Raw genomic sequence first — 21,084 nt, 5'->3', positions numbered from 1 at the left:
TAAAGTTTCCTATGTATACATGCCTAAGAAATGTATGTATCATTCCCCATATTGTAAGTATAATCCCTGATTAAGGGGATAAAAAAGATATGTCAACAGTCTCCCTTGGGATGATCTCTCAACCTAAATTCCCTTGAGCCGATCACGTGAGTTAAATGATAAAATGAAGCGTCAGTAAAATAACCATAAAGGGAGACAACACTGTCTTAGATCACGATGAGTTCGAGAGTACTCGGCTCGTCTCGGTCCAATAGGTACAAGGAACTGGTTGACCGAGACGAGCCGCGGTGGAAGCCGAGTGGACCCGAGTTGTCCCGAGTGGTACTGCAGGATTGATTGCCTTATGGTGAAAGCTTTGGCTCGATACTGGTTCGATTCCCACAAAAGGTTACAGAATGTGACGCCCATTTTTTTACCCCCCTTCAACCCACACCCGAATTACTGGCCGGTCCCTTAGGCTTTTAGATTGGCTCGTGGTTCAAGCGTTCGCTGGTAAGCGCCGAAGGTTCATGTTCATGAACATGGTTCAAATGCGTGATAATGTTGTAATATGTGTAATACTGTCCAATAGGTGGCTAGCCTCACTCACTCACTCACTCACTCACTCTCGAATTATGGGCTCGAATACTAGGTACAAAGATAAATTATATCCAAAGTCATATTTGGCTTAAAAATATGTTTCAATCCCTCATTCTCTGCCATAATTGAATGTCATTTATGGGATCAAAAGTGTAAGTCACAACTGACTTCACTGCCACGTTGATCCAGATCTGACTGTAGTTGTAGCCAAAGTGGGGTTAAATAAGAAGTCAGGATAACGTCCATTTATTGCCCACTGGAAATGTTAAATGTTTAAAGTTACGAACGATTTTGACATACTGGTTTGAAAGTAGGTTGTTATCTTCAAACGGCTAACTGTTGCCCTTCATTATTTAACTTGCAAGTTTTGGTTACATGGTCTTCTGACATGACCTAACGTGTGGGGAGCGAAAATGGCAATTTTTTCGAAGTTATAAAGAAAACAATACGATGTGCAAGTCAGTGTCAGTGTTGATTTTGCTGAGGGTTCTGTACTACTGAACGGTAAAGAAATCAGTGTCAACCTAGCCAGGTGTCATATCATATCAGACCAGTGTGTTTGCAGGGAGAGGCTTTCTGAACGTCTATGGCAGTGGGTTCGAGAAAAGAAGCAACCCTGCAGAGTAATTTACTTGGATGAAGTCGGTTGGCCTGAAAAGTCAAGTTTCTTTATTTTGTACATGTTTAGGCCAACGGCCCATGGTACATATATTGGTCCACAGTATTAATTATTAAGTCACGGTGGATAAAGGCATTATACAAATACATTGCGGTATTTTGAATTGTAGTTTGGTTACAGTCAGACATTAACATATTAAATATATCCAGGGTAGGATGGACATAAAACATTTCATGGATATATTGTTGTCTTAAATTATCATAGGCTTTGCAAAATAACAAAAAGTGGTATTCATTTTCCACATAACCAATATTGCATAATTTACAAATCCTTAAGTTTCTAGGTACATTGTTAAATCTTCCCGTTTCAATATATAAGGAATGCGAACTGCAACGAAAACGAGCTATTGCCGATCTAAATTTATCAATAGTTACAGCTGATATATATGGTTCAACACAAAATGACATTTTAAATAATAAATAGTGATACATTTTAGAGCTTCCGAAAATTGCTGAATGCCAATCCTGTTCATAAATACATTTTAGACGTGATACAAATGCAGTAATAAACAAGTTTGGGGAATCAACACCCTGATTTTCCCAACAAGGACTCCTTGTTCGGAGTCAGGATAATGTGTCTGATTTGGGACTCCATTTTAAACTGTGCCACAGTATCTCCGTTTGCCAGCACTATTTATTACACTACACTACACACACACATACGCACACACACGCACACACACCAGGCTAGGAATGTCTCTTAAAAGAAGAATTATTGAAATAATTAATTGCTGAAAAAAAGAATTTGCCTGCCACAAAAAATACGTTGTTGCAAGGTATTTTTCTTAAAAATAATTCGAGTTCCCCATTTTAAACATAAAATATATCTGGTTTTGTAGCTGTAGCTAAATAAATATCTAACCAACATGGACTGACACGGAAGGAGAACAATAAAAACACCGAAAATAAACTTCATATTGCTAAAATATACAATGAAGACGATACAAAGACTCGACTTCCTGAATGACAAATTAACAGTAACACCAAGCTGTTAAAAAACAATATTTTTAAAATGCGGATTTGATAGGGCTCTACCATTCAGCTCCACACAGAGAACCGCTGTTAATTAACCATTACCGCATTGCATGCACCACAGTCGGAAGGCATGAGCTAGCAATGACAGGGGGCGAACTCCGGGCAACACTTTCTTCTGTCCGCTAAGCCTGTAATCCACGGTAATGCTACAATGGATGACATCAAGACACAAACGTGACGCTATTTGCCTTCTGACGTCTTGTTCAATGCTGCATCTGTGTTGACATTCTTGTTTAAACACTGGTCTAATCTGTACCACTCTATCCGCAGATTTCAACCGCCGTCGGCCTTCAGTTCTCCTCTCCATAGGGTAAGTCTTGCGCATTTATTTTCGTTTTTTCAACAATTCTTACTTCTTTAAGTGACTTAAACAATAAATTTTAATTTGTTAATTTACGATTTGTCGTTCGCAAATGGACAAAATTCTTCATTGTGAGATATCTGGTATGAAGTGTAACAGTGTTTCGGCTTCACTGCAAACAATACATTAAATCATATTGTTATATTAAGAAAATTGTGGACATGGATAATAGCTTTTGGTTATTGCATAAAGCAACGTTCCTCACCCGGTATCAAGCTGGGGAGGTTGTTTTATTGTTGAACAGACATCTACTTCGACTTAGGACGTCGACGGGAATGGTTTAGCATATGGGTAAAATCTCCACGATGGTCTTCTCGCTAACTCTGTGCTGTGATGGGGGAAATCAGCACTTGACTTTCATTCAATTTCATGCTTTGTACATGTGATGTGCTCAGCTGCTTAGAGTAAAGATTGCATTGGCATATAACCTTATAGCTGTATACTCTTCATAACCTGGCATAAAATCCATCATATTAGAGACACTTACTAGTAGCAGTTTGTGTATTATTATTATTGTTATTATTATTATTATTATTATTATTATTATTATTATTATTATTATTATTATTATAATTAGTAGTAGTAGTAGTAGTAGCAATAGTAGTAGTATTTCTAGACATTAACTAGTAGCAATTTGTGTAGTAGTAGTAGTAGTAGTAATTTTAGACATAAACTAGTATCAATTTGTGCAATAGTAGTAGTACTAGCAGTATTTCTAGACATCAACTAGTATAAATTTGTTTAATAGCAGAAGTAGTAGTAGTAGTAGTAGTAGTAGCAGTAGTAGTAGCAGTAACAGTAGTAGTAGTAGCAGTAGTGGTAGTAATAGTATTTGTAGGCATTAACTAGTATCAATTTATGTAATAGTAGTAGTAGTATGTTTAGACATAAACTAGTATCGATTTGTGTAATAGTAGTATTTCTAGACATAAACTAGTATCAATTTGTGTAATAGTAGTAGTATTTCTAGACATAAACTAGTATCAATTTGTGTAATAGTAGTATTTCTAGACATAGACTAGTATCAATTTGTGTAATAGCAGTAGTAGTATTTCTAGACATAAAGTAGTATCAATTTGTGTAATAGTAGTATTTCTAGACATAGACTAGTATCAATTTGTGTAATAGTAGTATTTCTAGACATAGACTAGTATCAATTTGTGTAACAGTAGTATTTCTAGACATAGACTAGTATCAATTTGTGTAATAGCAGTAGTAGTATTTCTAGACATAAAGTAGTATCAATTTGTGTAATAGCAGTATTTCTAGACATAAACTAGTATCAATTTGTGTAATAGTAGTATTTCTAGACATAAACTAGTATCAATTTGTGTAATAGTAGCAGTGGTAGTCGTAGCCGTAGTAGTAGTAGTAATAGTAGTTCTAGAATTAACTATTAGCAATTTGTGTAGTAGTAGTAGTAGTAGAAGTAGTAGTTGTAGTAGCCGTCGTAGTATTTCAAGGCATTAACTAGTGTCAATTTGTGTAATTATTGTAGAAGTAGGTAGTAGTAGCAGTAGTAGTAGAAGTAGTCGTCGTCGTACTATTTCAAGGCATTAACTAGTATCAATTTGTGTAATTATTGTAGAAGTAGTAGTAGTAGTAGTAGTCGTCGTACTATTTCAAGGCATTAACTAGTATCAATTTGTGTAATAGTAGTAGTAGTAGTACCAGCAGTATTTCTAGACATCAACTAGTATACATTTGTTTAATAGTAGCAGTAGTAGTCGTAGTAGTAGTAGTAGTAGTAGTAGTAGTAGCAGTAGTAGTAGCAGTAGTGGTAGTAATAGTATTTGTAGGCATTAACTAGGATCAATTTGGTAATAATAGTTGTAGTAGTAGTAGTAGTTGTAGTATTAGTATTAGTAGTAATAGTAGTAGTATTTCTAGACATAAACTAGTATCAATTTGTGTAATAGTAGCAGTAGTATTTCTAGACATAAACTAGTATCAATTTGTGTTATAGTAGCAGTAGTATTCGTAGCCGTAGTAGTAGTAGTAGTAGTAGTAGTAGTTCTAGAATTAGCAATTTGCGTAGTAGTAGTTGGCTTGGTCGTTCATTATTAGTTTTCTGTATCATTACTCCTTGGTAGCGATTCACAAACACATGCTCATGATATTGAATACTTTAAAAATGTATTTATGTAGACCTAAATTACGGTACTCTATATTGCCAACTTATTCCTGCTTGTTTAGGAATTGGATATAGTGATATCAATAGTCATAAAGTAGAAAGACATATTTCAAACATTGCAGCATGGCAGTTCCTCTTCATTTGTTCTACTTGTTCTCGTAACAATAGAAGCACTATGTACTACAACACAAAGGTCGTTGATGTGAAAACGACCCGTGAAGATTCCGGGGTAGAATAGGTCTTCAGCAACCCATGCTTGTCGTAAAAGGTGACTATGCTTGTCGTAAAAGGTGACTAGCGGGATCGGGTGGTCAGGCTCGCTGACTTGGTTGATGCATGTCATCGATCCCAATTGCGTGGATCGATGCTCATGATATTAATCACTGGATTGCCTGGTCCAGACTCGATTATTTACAGACCGCCTTCATACAGCTGGAATATTGCTGAGTGCGGCGTTAAACAACAAACCAAACCAAACCAATGATGTGAAAACAGTATTGTATGGTGACGGGAACATACCCAGTTTCTAAAACTGTAACGAGCCATTCTTTACTGGGCTATGAGCGACTATTTCTAAAATAATGTACATAAAATACAGGCACGAAAGCATAAAGTAAAAGTAAAAGTAAAAGTAGAAAAATCAATGTACACAATAATGCAAATACATGCTAATACAGACGGTTCATATAAATAAGGGACGGTTGGTTGGTTGGTTTGTTGTTTAACGCCGCACTCAGCAATATTCCAGCTATATGACGGCAGTCTGTAAATAATCGAGTCTGGACCAGACACTCCAGTGATTGACATCATCAGCATCTATCCACGCAACTGGGATCGATGACATGCATCAACCAAGTCAGCGAGCCTGACCACCCGATCCCGTTAGTCGCCTCTTACGACAAGCATTGTCGCCTTTTACGACAAGCATGGGTTGCTGAAGATCTATTCTACCCCGGGATCTTCACGGGTCTATGTAAATAAGGGACTAGCAGGATGAAATATCTGGGTTGGACAGTAGCAATACATAGAAAATGCAGGACAAAGTAAAACTCAGGCATGCCATGTCGGTCCCCATATTATGCCACTGAACTTCGGTCATTAATGGACCAGTTTATGGTATTAACAGTGGACACTTATTAGATTTAAACACGCATACACAAGGCAATTTAACATAACTATAAAAGATGTTGGACAATGTTTTGTCATTGCAATATGGCAAATGCACAGGCGATAACATCCTATTGGCATCGGGTAGCGATCAGAACAAATTCTTGATCTTTGAAACTGAAGAAAACCTTCGCCTTTGGTCAGAAGCATCGTCATATAAACGTTTGTCCTGACATTCTCACCCAACTTAACACCACGCATGCTATGGCAGACAACAAGACAACATGTGCCCGCTTGTCTATGGACTACTTCCAGACAAGATGCAATCAATCTATGAACGATTATTAACTTCCCTAAAAGACCCTCTACTTTGTTGGCAGCTCAGGACGCCATCCGTCTTGTGTTCCATGCTTGTGGTGTGTTTGCTTTAAATTTTAGCCAAGCTATTTGAAAAAAAACAACTTCCAGAATTATGGCCTTGCTAAAGTGTAAAAGGAAAACCCTGAAGTTTGTCGCCTTGTAAGGAGTGCCATTGTCTTTCCAGTGGTTCCCCTGCATGTTCTGAGTGATGCTCTGGCGCTGGAAGATGCTTCAGAAGGTGCCAACCTTGAAACGTCTAAGGACAATGTGGGGAGTTACTGGGTAGAACGTGACCATGACCAAACCACATCGCAACTGTGGACCCTAGAACAACCAACCACGTGGAAGGGTGGCACCGACACATCATGATTGATTGTTTGTTGTTTAACGCCGCACTCAGCAATATTCCAGCTATATGACGGCGGTCTGTAAATAATCGAGTCTGGACCAGATAATCCAGTGATTGACATCATGAACATCAATCCACGCAATTGGGATCGATGACATGCATCAACCAAGTCAGCGAGCCTGACCACCCGATCCCGTTAGTCGCCCCTTACGACATGCCTCTTTCCGAATATCATCCCAATCTGTTCACGATTATAGATAGTTTTAAGAGAGAGCAAGCTTGGGTGGAGTCCTGCTGTCCTCGGTACCTGACCGCCGAAATGAAAACGTCGCTACATCGAGATCGACGTCTTCACCACATACAAGAGACAGTTAATGGATGGGAATTGTTGTGATTGTTCTGATTGTTAGGATTTGTAATATGTTTGAGGACTTATTTCACAGGGTGCAGCAAAATGAAAGCACCGTTTGTTCTTTGGGATTAATACACCCAAGGCGAGTTCAACAGGTGCCGGGCTGACGGGAAGGCACCAACCGGGAGACGTACCTCCAATCTTAATAATTATGTATATGTTTTAGAGGCCAACTATATGCTACAAAATCATACCGATGAAAAGCAAAATAGATATAAATCCGAAAACTACAATTCGTCTTAAATGGCATGAGAGTTTTTATGTGTCCATATCAACTCGTCTCAATGACACTGTCATGAAGTGTTGAAACAGTTGTTTAACAAACTCTCAAGGTAATTGTCTGAGACCTGCACCACTTTGGGCTTTCCTCCCATATTAAGCTGATACGCCGTGATATAACTAGAATTCTCTGAAAAGCGGCATTTGTGAGAATGGTTCTCTGAAACTGATCTAGGAGGAATACCCGAATTGCACATTCACTATGGGGAGTGCTAAAAACACCTTTCTGGGATTCGAACCCCCGATCGTATACTCAGGGCACGCCTGGGGGATGTGCGACAGCGAACTGCGGCGCTTTAGACCACCTCACTCACTCATACATCCTCATCTTACAGCTCACTGCTGCCTGTCTCATCAGCTATGGCTCGTCAGAAGGACACTGGCTGGGCCTGGGTGTGCGTGCTGGGCTCGTTCTACATCCACTTCATTGTGTTTGGACTCATGCAGTCATTCGGCGTCATATACGTGGAGCTCCTGGATCAGTTTAAAAGTTCTCGGGGTGAGACAGCCTGGATTGGATCTCTTCTCAGTGGACTGCTGTTGTTGCTTGGTAAGCTCTGATGATGATGATGATGATGATGATGATGATGATAATGATGTGGGTACTTCTATAAACATTATCACCCAAGCCAGTGGATCGGTGTGCATCCGTTAATCATTCTCAGCTCCCTCGGAAGTATACCACGCACCTGCCTGTGAAGCGCTAGAAGGTTAACTGTCGCCTTACCAACTCATCCTACGTGGGTGCTATACACAATTAATTCTCGTTAAATCTTCGAGGACATTTATAATATATCGATTTTTTTTTCTCAGTTCGGGACATGCCTAGTGTCGATAGTAGTCTGAAAGAAGTCAAAACATACACTAGAAGAAAAAAGTATCATTTCTAAACTTGGAAAGAACATGGCAAGACTGATCTTTCCAATAGTTTTTTCTCATGATATTTCAAATATAAGAGGTTTATGGATATCATTAGGAATCTATGGACAATATTAGAAAGCACAGGAACTATATGGATCGTTATCCGATCTGTTTTCCTTACCTGGCTAAATGACGTCTTTATTTTTGAAAAATCGGATCATGATACGAGGTGGGGTGAAATGGGTTCAACGTCACGGTCAAGAATATTGCACGTTTATAGCGACGCGCATGCGTGTTTGCTTGTACTGCCGGTTTTATGGTTCACTGACATACAATGTTGTAGTTAAGCATGAATGCCCCTCTCAGACACGTTATACTCTTATCTAGATTTATCCCATAATGCCGAGCGCCAGGCAGGGTAACAGTAAGTACCATGGTTTAATATATTGTGATGTGACGCAGCAAGGGTAATCGAAATACCCACCCTTTTTAGTGAGACAAGTTTTGAATTTTCTTTTCATGAAATCGCAGAAATTTATATTTTGAACATACGAGCATACCAACATGTGCATTGTAGCAGACTTAGCTACATTCTAAAGAGGACTGTTTGAAAACAGGACCATTGCTTTCACGGATTAACGTTTGACAGACGAACGTCCCTAAACATGGGAAGAAATGTTTTGACCAAACTAATGATGTCATTATTTTATTCATGTAACTGATACGTGTTGTTTGATTATAGGACCCCTAGATGTGATCGTCCTCGGCCTGCTGGGAACTCGAGCGACAGCCGTATTGGGGGCTGTGTTGGCGTGTGTAGGCTGCAGTGTCAGTTTCCTGGCTAATAGTCTGCTCTTCCTGTATCTCAGCTATGGGGTTCTCCAAGGTAAGAATGCGGCCCGCCACCTGTAGTGACGTCAGGAAGCTTCAGATTGTTGACATTCAAGAACATGGAGTGTCTTACCATCTCGGCAGGGTACCACGTATATTGTTTGAAACAATCAGTACAAACTCTTCGGGAAATATATTTCGCTGAGTTATAAAATACAGAGATGGACATTAACAATTGTCGAAAAATAGGTAACAGTAATGTCAACCTTCTATTTGTATTGAATCGGAATGTGCGGACATTCCCGTGAGTGAATGGCGTCTACGATACACTCAGTGTCGTCTACTATACACTCCCACTACTCCCTCATGAAGCAAGGGTAGGGGTCCATCAGTATTTAAAAGAAAACGTGATCGTATTGTCACCCCGATTATAAACCTTGCATTGTCAGAGGCATACCCGTGCTCCTGGGTTTCTCCAAAGCGTTCGACGTCCTTCGGGCTTTCCTCCCATACCAAGCTAACACGTCGTGATGTAACTGAAATACTAATTCTAAGCGGCGTAAAACAAAACTCATCCACATTTAAAATGAAAACACACAGCCACAATATATAGCTGCTGTTCTATCAATACATTACATGACATTAAACCAAATATCGGTTACACCTACCTGGGTTGTCAGTCCAGATTTGATGAGATCATAATACGACGATGTCGTATTGGCCATAGCAGGTATACAAATGAATATTTATTGAAAGGTGAGGATCCTCCATTTTGTATCCCTTGTGATGAAAGAATCACCGTCAAGCATGTCCTGCTTGACTGTGTTGATTTCTCCATCACAAGGGATAAATATTCAAAATAATCAATTGAGGATCTTTTTAATACTATTAATTCACATTTAATTATAGTTTTTTTAAAAGAAATTGAACTCATCGATAAATTCTAAATTGTGTAGATAGCTAGATTTTATATTGGAAATGTATAATTGTGACCTAGATGGTTAGTGGCTGTATCCTCAAAGATTTTTTTTATTCCATGTAAATCTATGTATAATGTGTCAGTTCTCGTCACGATATGGCTGAAATATTGCCGATGTGACGTTAAATTTTAACTCACTCTATCGTGGGCCGAACAACTTATTATCACGTGCATCTGTCCTTGAACTATAAAGTTAACGATGGTTTTAATTGATTGGTTTTAATCATGGTTCTTCTTAATTACTTTAATAATTCAGTATTCATGATCTCTCTCCAGGTTTGGGCTTCAGCCTACTGTTTGTGTCCGCCACCGTCATCGTGAACCAGTACTTTGATAAACGTCGGTCTCTGGCCAACGCCCTTGGGTCTCTCGGAGGAGGTGTGGGAACCCTGGCTCTCCCTCCTCTCCTCCAGATGATGATGTCAGTGTACACCTGGCGAGGGGCGTTGTTGATTACAGGTGGGCTTGTCCTCAACTGTGCAGTGTTTGGGGCACTTTTCAGGCCGTTTTACACCAGGCAGGAACTCAGAGATATGGCAACCGAATCCAGAACATCAGGTAGGATTGAAACCAATAGGACATTGGACAGTGAACGTAGAATAAGTCAAGGATACTTCGAATATATATGGAGTGACCTGACAAAATGGATATGTTCATAAGAGGCGTCGATATGAGATAACCAAGTTTGAGAAGCCAAATATTCGTCCTGTAATTCCTTACTGGTCTTTAGAGGGAACTGTCGATTTTAATTTTCCACATAAATATAATATTTCATCTCTGAATACATAATAAAGAACACAGAAATATAGAACATGGTTCGTAGATTACATACTGCCGGGAAAACGAGTGAGTGAGTGAGTGAGTGAGTATTGTTGTACGCCGCGTTTAGCAATATTTCAGCAATATCACGGCGGGTCCGGGAAGAAGAAAATGTACACTTGACAAATGGATTTGACAAACTATTACTTGGGTGAAAACAGTCGCATGTTGTGATATACGTATTGATATGATGCGAGTAATATCGCCTGTGACACCCGAATAATGTACATCAGTTTCAAATGACCATTTCTTTGGTTTGTTTCATGTTCAGCCACCATCAAACAAACAGAGGTGTATACTTTATTGTCCCCGGCGGTCTATTCTTTTCAGAAAATAGTTCAAGGAGAAACCAATACCTTAAAACAATTCTCCACTGGATACGACCCGTGTCGTGAAAAAAACACATCCTGTAAAGATAAATTGTTTTGGCTCCTTCCAAAGTAAAACATTTATTTCTTGTAGCAGTCATCGGAACTTTGAAACGGAGTGGCTGAAAAACTTCCCCAGACGTATTGAGGGTTTGTTAGATCCTGACCCAAAGAGGTATCGAATCGGAGAAAACGATCTAATTGTAATTAGGTTAATTAGAATAATCGCTTTTATCTTGTATTTACTTTTCTTTCTGATGGAGACAAGCAAGAAACAAGAAAATCTTGCTCAGCTGCCGCTTTCTGCTTCAAAGTGAAGTCCATCCTGTCAACATTCACCAACATCAGATACACCATTTTTGTTGTTGGTTCCGTTGTCGGGGCTCTGGCTTACCTCATCCCTTTCAATCACCTCCCTGACCTGGCGAACGGCCTGAATATCCCGGAGAAGAAGTCGACTTGGCTCATATCCACCATTGGTATATCCAGCATGGTGGGGCGCCTGCTGTTTGCTCGGATATCCGACATCCCGTGTGTCAACAGGGTGGCTTTCCTCGCCTCAGCCAGTATTCTGTGTGGGGCTGCCACTATGACGTGTCCGAAGTTGTTGTCGTTTCAAACGCTGATGGCTTACTCTGTGTTTTTTGGGACATTCTTAGGTAAGTGTACTGAATCGTGATAGTTTTTTGTGTTATATCCGTGTAATCTGTTGAAATGTATCAATAACTCAAAGTCTTAATTCTGAACCTCATTAATCTCTGTAGTCATACCAATGTAACCAATGGTGTAAATCTCAGTGTATCCATGTCCCTATATATCGATGAGGTGTTAACATATAGTCATGTTCTTAAATCACTATAATGAATCTATAATTATACTGGTCATATTTCAATAATACGTTTTGTAATTATTCAATATTTTATCTTCCAACTTGCGAAACCCAAATACAGTTCTTCAGATATTGTTCGTCACTTGCTATCCACGAACCTGACTTTTGACTCAGGATTGTGAAACTCAGTAAACCTGCCACGGCTCGGGTATATTACACGCCAATACCCCTACACACCAACACCCCACACGCCAAAAAACCCACACGCCAATACCCCTACACCCCAATAACCCTACACCCAAATACCCCTACACGCCAATACCCCTACACCCAAATACCCCTACACGCCAACACCACAATACCCCTACACTCCAATACCCCTACACGCCAAAACCCCTACACCCCTACACCCCTACACTCCTACACGCCAATACCGCTACCCCCCCATTACCACAACACGCCAATACCCCACACGCCTATACCTTTACACGCAAATACCCCTACACCCCTATACTCCTACACCCCAATACCCCTACACCCCAATACCTCTACACGCAAACACCCCAAAACCCCTACACGCCCATACCCCTACACCCCAATACCCCTACACGCCAATACCCCTACACGCCAATACCCCACACGCCTATACCCCTACACCCCTATACTCCTACACGCCAATACCCCTACACTCTTATACTCCTACACCCCAACATCCCTACATCCCATACCCCTACACGCCAATACAGCTACACCCCAATACCCCTACACGCCAATACCCCACACGCCTATACCCCTTCACGCCAATACCCCTACACCCCAATAACCCTACACCCAAATACCCCTACACGCCAATACCCCTACACCCAAATACACCTACACGCCAACACCCCTACACCCCTACACCGCAATACCCCTACATGCCAATACCCCTACACGCCAATACCCCTACACGCCAGTACCCCTACACGCCAACACCCCTTCACGCCAATACACCTACACGCCAATACCCCTTCACGCCAATACCCCTACATGCCAATACCCTAACACCCCTATATTTCTACACGCCAATACCCCTTAACGCCACCACCCCAATACCCCTACACCCAAATACCCCTACACGCCAATACCCCTACACCCCAATACCGCACACGCTTATACCCCTACACGCCAATACCCCTACACCCCAATACCCCTACACGCCAATACCCCTACACGCCAAAACCCCTACACCCCTACACCCCTACACTCCTACACGCCAATACCTCTAACCCCCCCATTACCACAACACGCCAATACCCCACACGCCTATACCTCTACACGCAAATACCCCTACACCCCTATACTCCTGCACCCCAATACCCCTACACCCCAATACCTCTACACGCAAACACCCCAAAACCCCTACACGCCCATACCCCTACACCCCAATACCCCTACACGCCAATACCCCACTTGCTATCCACGAACCTGACTTTTGACTCAGGATTGTGAAACTCAGTAAACCTGCCACGGCTCGGGTATATTACACGCCAATACCCCTACACGCCAACACCCCACACGCCAAAAAACCCACACGCCAATACCCCTACACCCCAATAACCCTACACCCAAATACCCCTACACGCCAATACCCCTACACCCAAATACCCTACACGCCAACACCACAATACCCCTACACTCCAATACCCCTACACCCCAGTACCCCTACACGCCAATACCCCTACACGCCAAAACCCCTACACCCCTACACTCCTACACGCCAATACCGCTACCCCCCCATTACCACAACACGCCAATACCCCACACGCCTATACCTCTACACGCAAATACCCCTACACCCCAATAACCCTACACCCAAATACCCCTACACGCCAATACCCCTACACCCAAATACCCTACACGCCAACACCACAATACCCCTACACTCCAATACCCCTACACCCCAGTACCCCTACACGCCAATACCCCTACACGCCAAAACCCCTACACCCCTACACTCCTACACGCCAATACCGCTACCCCCCCATTACCACAACACGCCAATACCCCACACGCCTATACCCCTACACGCAAATACCCCTACACCCCTATACTCCTACACCCCAATACCCCTACACCCCAATACCTCTACACGCAAACACCCCAAAACCCCTACACGCCCATACCCCTACACCCCAATACCCCTACACGCCAATACCCCTACACGCCAATACCCCACACGCCTATACCCCTACACGCCAATACCCCTACACCCCAATACCCCTACACGCCAATACCCCTCACGCCTATACCCCTACACGCCAATACCCCAATACCGCACACCCCTATATTCCTACACGCCAATGCCCCTACACTCTTATACCCCACACGCCAATACCCCACACGCCAATACCCCTACACCCCAATAACCCTACACCCAAATACCCCTACACGCCAATACCCCTACACCCAAATACCCCTACACGCCAACACCCCTACACCCCAATACCCCTATATGCCAATACCCCTACACGCCAATACCCCTACACGCCAGTACCCCTACACGCCAACACCCCTTCACGCCAATACACCTACACGCCAATACCCCTTCACGCCAATACCCCTACATGCCAATACCCTAACACCCCTATATTTCTACACGCCAATACCCCTTAACGCCACCACCCCAATACCCCTACACCCAAATACCCCTACACGCCAATACCCCTACACCCCAATACCGCACACGCTTATACCCCTACACGCCAATACCCCTACACCCCAATACCCCTACACGCCAATACCCCTACACGCCAAAACCCCTACACCCCTACACCCCTACACTCCTACACGCCAATACCTCTAACCCCCCCATTACCACAACACGCCAATACCCCACACGCCTATACCTCTACACGCAAATACCCCTACACCCCTATACTCCTGCACCCCAATACCCCTACACCCCAATACCTCTACACGCAAACACCCCAAAACCCCTACACGCCCATACCCCTACACCCCAATACCCCTACACGCCAATACCCCTACACCCCAATACCCCTACACGCCAATACCCCTCACGCCTATACCCCTACACGCCAATACCCCAATACCGCACACCCCTATATTCCTACACGCCAATGCCCCTACACTCTTATACTCCTACACCCCATTACCCCTACATCCCAATACCCCTACACGCCAATACCCCTACACGCCAATACCCCTACAAGCAGATACCTCACACCCCTTTACCCCTACACGCCAACGCCCTAATACCCCTACACCCCAATACCCCTACACGCCAACACCCCAATACCCCTACACCCCAATACCCCTACACGCCAATACCCCTTCTCCTCAATACCCCTACTGCCCAATACCCCTACACCCCAATACCCCCACACGCCAATACCCCGACACGCCAATACCCCCACGCGCCAATTCCCCCACACGCCAATACCCCTTCTCCTCAATACCCCTATTCTAATTTGAAACGACAATGGTAATTTGCTTTTTGTGAAAGGAGAATAGTCCAATGAAGGTTAAAGCTAACTAACCCATGAGCGTGAGGATAAGCTAAGACGGAATAAGTTTAACAATGTATTATCTGTTGGATGTGATAAAAGTCGAAACCGAGTCTACCGAGTCTGTAATATGCTATGCATGGCCTGGCGTACCATCGGATGGTCAGGCTCGCTGACTTGGTTGATACATGGCATCCCAATTGCGTGGATCGATGCGCATGATGTCAATCATTGGATTGTCTGGTCCAGACACGATTTTGTACAGACCGCCGTCATATAGCTGGAATATTGCCGAGTGCGGCGTTAAACAACAAACACACAAACAAACAACGATGTAAACAATCGTTCAGATGACATGTTGCGGTATGATTTAAAAAAAAATTTGAATTGCAGAAACCAATGTTTGTCTCCTGTCATGTCAATACAGAAAGGGATATCAGTCTGTGAGATAAGTCTGTTTTATCACAGCGTGTCAGTTTCATGTAGGACAGACCGAAGTGATATAGGTCTTATGTGTATACCACATTGGCGAAACCAGCGAACACGGGTATGATGCTGAGGAAACAAGACTCATCAGAGTGAACGTGGGATTCGAACAAAGGATCGTCGGATTCTGGCAACCTACGCTGTACAACGACTTGGCGCGCCCCATACGAATGGGCGTCACACGTCCCCGCACCTTGAAGTGGCGCCTCAACACTGAGTGCATTTTCACTCAACACATGTCCCACACACCTTGAGGTGTATGTAGCCTCAATACTAAGAGCAAACTTACTAAGACCAGTCCCTTAGGGGTTGAGATGAAGCTTCAACACTGAGTGCAATCAGAGAAACACATGTCCCCACATGTCTGTTGGATGTGCCAAGTCTCTTTTGCAGGTGTCAAGTCTTCGTTGTGTATGTCACGATTCTGTTATGTGTGTCAAGGTTCTCTTGTATGTGTCAAGTCTCAGTTGTATGTGTCAAGTCTCTGTTGTGTGTGTCACATCTCTGTTATATGTGTCAAGGTTCTCTTGTATGTGTCAAGTCTCTGTTGTGTGTGTCATGACTCAGTTGTATGTGTCAAGTTCCTGTTGTATGTGTCATGTCTCAGTTGTGTGTGTCACATCTCTGTTGTATGTGTCATATCTCTGTTGTGTGTGTCACATCTCTGTTGTGTGTGTCACATCTCTGTTGTGTGTGTCATAGCTCTGTTGTGTGTGTCACATCTCTGTTGTATGTGTCAAATCTAAGTTGCATGTGTCAAGTTCCTGTTGAGTGTGTCAAATCTCTGTTGTGTGTGTCACATCTCTGTTGTATGTGTCACATCTCTGTTGTGTGTGTCACATCTCTGTTGTGTGTGTCATATCTCTGTTGTGTGTGTCACATCTCTGTTGTGTGTGTCACATCTCTGTTGTATGTGTCAAATCTAAGTTGCATGTGTCAAGTTCCTGTTGAGTGTGTCACATCTCTGTTGTGTGTGTCACATCTCTGTTGTGTGTGTCACATCTCTGTTGTATGTGTCACATCTCTGTTGTGTGTGTCACATCTCTGTTGTGTGTGTCAAGTCTCTGTTGCATGTGTCAAGTCTTTGTTGTATGTGTCACATCTCTGTTGTGTGTGCCACATCTCTGTTGTGTGTGTCACATCTCTGTTGTGTGTGTCACATCTCTGTTGTGTGTGTCACATCTCTGTTGTGTGTGTCAAGTCTCTGTTGTATGTGTCAAGTCTTTGTTGTATGTGTCAAGTTTCTGTTGTGTGTGTCACATCTCTGTTATATGTGTCAAGGTTCTCTTGTATGTGTCAAGTCTCTGTTGTGTGTGTCAAAACTCTGTTGTATGTGTGAAGTCTCTTTTGTATGTGTCAAGTCTTTGTTGTATATGTCAAGTCTCTTTTGTATGTGTCAAGTCTTCGTTGTATATGTCAAGCCTCTGTTGTATGTGTCAAGTCTCAGTTGTGTGTGTCAAGCCTCTGTTGTATGTGTCAAATCTCTGTTGCATGTGTCAACTCTCTGTTATATGTGTCAAGTCTCTGTTATGTGTGTCAAGTCTCTGTTGTGTGTGTCAAGTCTCTGTTATGTGTGTCAAGTCTCTGTTGTGTGTGTCAAGTCTCTGTTATGTGTGTCAAGTCTCTGTTGTATGTGTCAAGTCTCTGTTGTGTGTGTCAAGTCTTTGTTGTGTCTGTCCAGTCTCTGTTGTGTGTGTCAAGCCTCCGTTACATGTGTGAAGTCTCAGTTGTATGTATTAAGTGTCTGTTATTGATGTCAAGTCTCTGTTGCATGTGTCAAGTCTCTGTTGTGTGTGTCAAGTCTCTGTTGTTTGTGTCAAGTCTCTGTTGTGTGTGTCAAGTCTCTGTTGCATGTGTCAAGTCTCTGTTGCATGTGTCAAGGTCCTGTAGCACATCTCAGTGTGTTGCTGTATGTTCCTAGGCGTGTGGCTGTACCTCCAAGCTGTGGCGGTGGCTGACACTATAGGAGTAAACAAACTCAGTGAAGGGTTTGGCTACCTCATCTGTTTCCAAGGCATCGTGGTCTTCCTCGGATCGCCTATGGCCGGTAGGTACCCTGTGTCATGTATGAATGTCATGGTTTCAATAATCCTATTAGGGCTGTCCATGTTTCTGCCGACTTTGATTATTCCTAACAAATCATTATTTGGCCAACGACGAATCAAGGAAATGGTTGCATCTTCAGATGAGCAAGAACATTTGTCTTATCAGGTATTGATTTAACCAAAGAAATTGTCAGATGAAAAGTTATGTTTGGTAACGAAATTTCCATATAAGAATGAGTGAGTGAGTGAGTTGGGTTTAACGCCGCTTTTAACATTATTCCAGTTATATCGCGGCGTGTCAGCTAATGTGGGAGGAAAGCCCGAAGTGATGCAGGTCTCTGACGTTTACCACTTCGGTGAAACCCACGAGCACGGGTATGGTGCTGAAACCTAGAAACATAATTGGGGCGAACCGGGATTCGAACCCACAATCATAGGTTTCTAGCGTGCCCAAGGGACGCAACTCCACACAGCGAACCGCGGCGCCTTAGACGACTGGACCACCTGTGCCCCCTCCATATAAGAGATTGAGTTAGCAAAGATTTGCAATATAATAGAACTGGTCCTGCATAACCATTGTCATTTGACGATATGGATTTTGTATAACCATATTTCAGCGAAAGGTATTGTCATAAGAAATTATCGATTTGGCAAAATTAGTAATTATCATGTGAAGTTTTAGAGTTAGCGAAACAATTGTCACGTGAGATGATGCGAGTTGCCGGAGATGTGAGAATATTTGAGTTACTGGATTTCTGATTGGCAATATCCCCATGGGTACCAATTGTGATGATCTGTTTCTCTGTGCATACGAATCTGATTTTATGACTTCTTCAGTTAAATCAAAGAAAGGTAGCATTGTAAAGATGTTCAATCTCAGTTTCAGATAAATAGACGACTTCATTTCTTGAACAAAGCTTAGATAAATGAGCATCTTCACCTCGTCTGTCCACCAGAGATAGAAATCAAAGAAACATCTGAGAAACCATATTCAGTGTCCTTTCTGGGTCAATGCATAGAAATTTAAAATGACGGTAACCTCTGAACCAAATTGTATGCTAAGAGGGATGATTTCGATTTCCCCTTCACGTCCCCTTTAATATACCATGAACTCTACTATATGGCGTCTACATTGTCCAGTTGTTTAGTACTTAAGAACATGTACGAAAATACCAATTTTCATGGAAAGTCCCATTTTGCTTTCAGAGGACATTCTGAGGACTTACTAAATGACACGTAGCTTGTCAACATGTTATCCCTTACATGACCTTACAGGAAGAGGTCACACCTCTTTTCTCATTGGCAACTTCTGTTATGGATCGGAAATCATGTTTGGTGACTTGGTTGACAGCGTGGTGCCGTACCCAGACGATTCTGATCACTGGGTTGTCTGGTCCTCTGTTTACAGGTCGCTGTTGTATGACAGTTGTATTGTTGGTTGTGAGTGAGTGAGTGAGTTTATGCTTTACGTCACATCGGCAATATTTCAGTCATATCGTGACGATGCTGGTTGTGACGTTAAGCAGCAAACAAACTCTGTTTTTACACAAAGTGTGGGAGTAGCACGTGCTACCGGAGGAATAGGACATGTTTCCCTTTTCGCGAAAACACGTGGTGCCATCACTGATTTTTAGTGACCCATTCATATCATATGCACCACTATTGGTAGAAAGAAATCGGTTTCGGGAGAAAATCGAGGATGAGACTTTTTGAAGTAGTGATTTTGTTTGTTTGTTTGTTTGTTTGTTGTTTAACGCCGCACTCAGCAATATTCCAGCTATATGACGGCGGTCTGTAAATAATCGAGTCTGAACCAGACAATCCAGTGATTGATATCATGAGCATCGATCCACGCAATTGGGATCGATGACATGTATCAAGCAAGTCAGCGAGCCTGACCACCCAATCCCGTTAGTCGCCTTTTACGACAAGCATAGTCGCCTTTTACGGCAAGTATGGGTTGCTGAAGACCTTTTCTTCCCCGGAATCTTCACGGGTCTGTGATTTTGTAGTGACATTGTGACGTCATATTTAGTCTGACGTCACTTGCTTGCCACATCACAGTGGACACGTATCGGACTTTGAATAACCATTCTGTGTGAACCACTGGGACATTTATTGTCTCTGAACAATATTTCTTGACAATAATATTGTGAACAGCCCTTTAGGTCTGGGTGTGTACCGCATCGATCGGTTAGTGAGTGATTGAGTGAGTTAGTTAGGTTTAACGCCGCTTTTAACAGTATTCCAGTTATATCGCGCCGTGTCAGCTTAATGTGGGAGGAAAGCGCGAAGTGATGCAGGTCTCAGACGTTTACCACTTCGTTGAAACCCACGAGCACGGGTATGGTGCTGACAAACCTAAAAATATAATCGGGGTTCGAACCCACAATCATAGGTTTCTGGCGTGCCCAAGGGACGCAACTCTGCACAGCGAATCGCGGCGCCTTAGACGACTGGGCCACCTGTGCCCCCTGATCAGTTAGTAATTCACGTACAATAACAGTTATATCATTCATATTCCTCCGCCTTATTTGTTCAAGGTTGGTTATACGACTTGACCGGAAACTATGGCATGTCCTTCTACGTCGCGGGAGGTCTTTTCATCCTAGGGGGCGCCATAATTCTACTTTATGACGTCACACGTACCTGCTTCCGGTCGGAACACAGTGACTCGTATAGTCCTAACACGGTGGGAGAGCATGTCTATGACAACCCTGCTGTTGTGTCAGAGGAAAGGCTCTGATGACGTCAGCTATGACGTCACACGCACCTGGTTCTGGTTCCGTTTCCAACACTAACACTTGTAGTCAAAATATGGAGGAGTGTGTCCTTGGGTACACTACTGCCGCGTTGCACAAAAAAACCTTACGACGTCATTGTGTTTCTGCCTTGTAATATTTTGTATTAAATCAGTTTTAGTTATGTATTTCATTTGATTTCAGTGACAAGATTCCGGGGTAGAATAGGTCTTCAGCAACCCATGCTTGCCGTCAAAGGTGACTATGCTTGTCGTAAAAGGCGACTAACGGGTGGTCAGGCTCGCTGACTTGGTTGATGCAT

The 21,084-nt window shown here is 42.7% G+C and overlaps 1 protein-coding gene across 1 annotated transcript; it reads left to right on the top strand.

Moving 5' to 3' along the window:
• The first annotated feature begins 7,533 nt into the window (after window positions 1-7,533).
• On the top strand, window positions 7,534-20,856 carry LOC124122530 (monocarboxylate transporter 14-like). Its single transcript, XM_046485578.2, has 6 exons — window positions 7,534-7,844; window positions 8,898-9,041; window positions 10,242-10,523; window positions 11,410-11,811; window positions 17,898-18,023; window positions 20,565-20,856. Exons 1-6 carry the CDS (start codon window positions 7,655-7,657, stop codon window positions 20,765-20,767), a joined length of 1,347 nt encoding a protein of 448 aa, XP_046341534.2. The 5' UTR covers window positions 7,534-7,654; the 3' UTR covers window positions 20,768-20,856.
• Window positions 20,857-21,084: the final 228 nt, after the last annotated feature.

Source organism: Haliotis rufescens, unplaced genomic scaffold (genome assembly GCF_023055435.1).
Source record: "Haliotis rufescens isolate VD_foot unplaced genomic scaffold, xgHalRufe1.0.p SCAF_9, whole genome shotgun sequence".
NCBI lineage: Eukaryota > Metazoa > Mollusca > Gastropoda > Lepetellida > Haliotidae > Haliotis > Haliotis rufescens.
This window is presented reverse-complemented; position numbering and strand designations above follow the sequence as displayed.

Excerpts from the sequence above, each read along its gene's own strand:
- LOC124122530 (XM_046485578.2), top strand. The coding sequence starts at position 7,655 with ATGGCTCGTCAGAAGGACACTGGCTGGGCCTGGGTGTGCGTGCTGGGC. Across the intron at positions 7,845-8,897 it reads TGGACTGCTGTTGTTGCTTG|GACCCCTAGATGTGATCGTC; the intron begins GTAAGCTCTGAT and ends GTTTGATTATAG. Across the intron at positions 9,042-10,241 it reads CAGCTATGGGGTTCTCCAAG|GTTTGGGCTTCAGCCTACTG; the intron begins GTAAGAATGCGG and ends ATCTCTCTCCAG.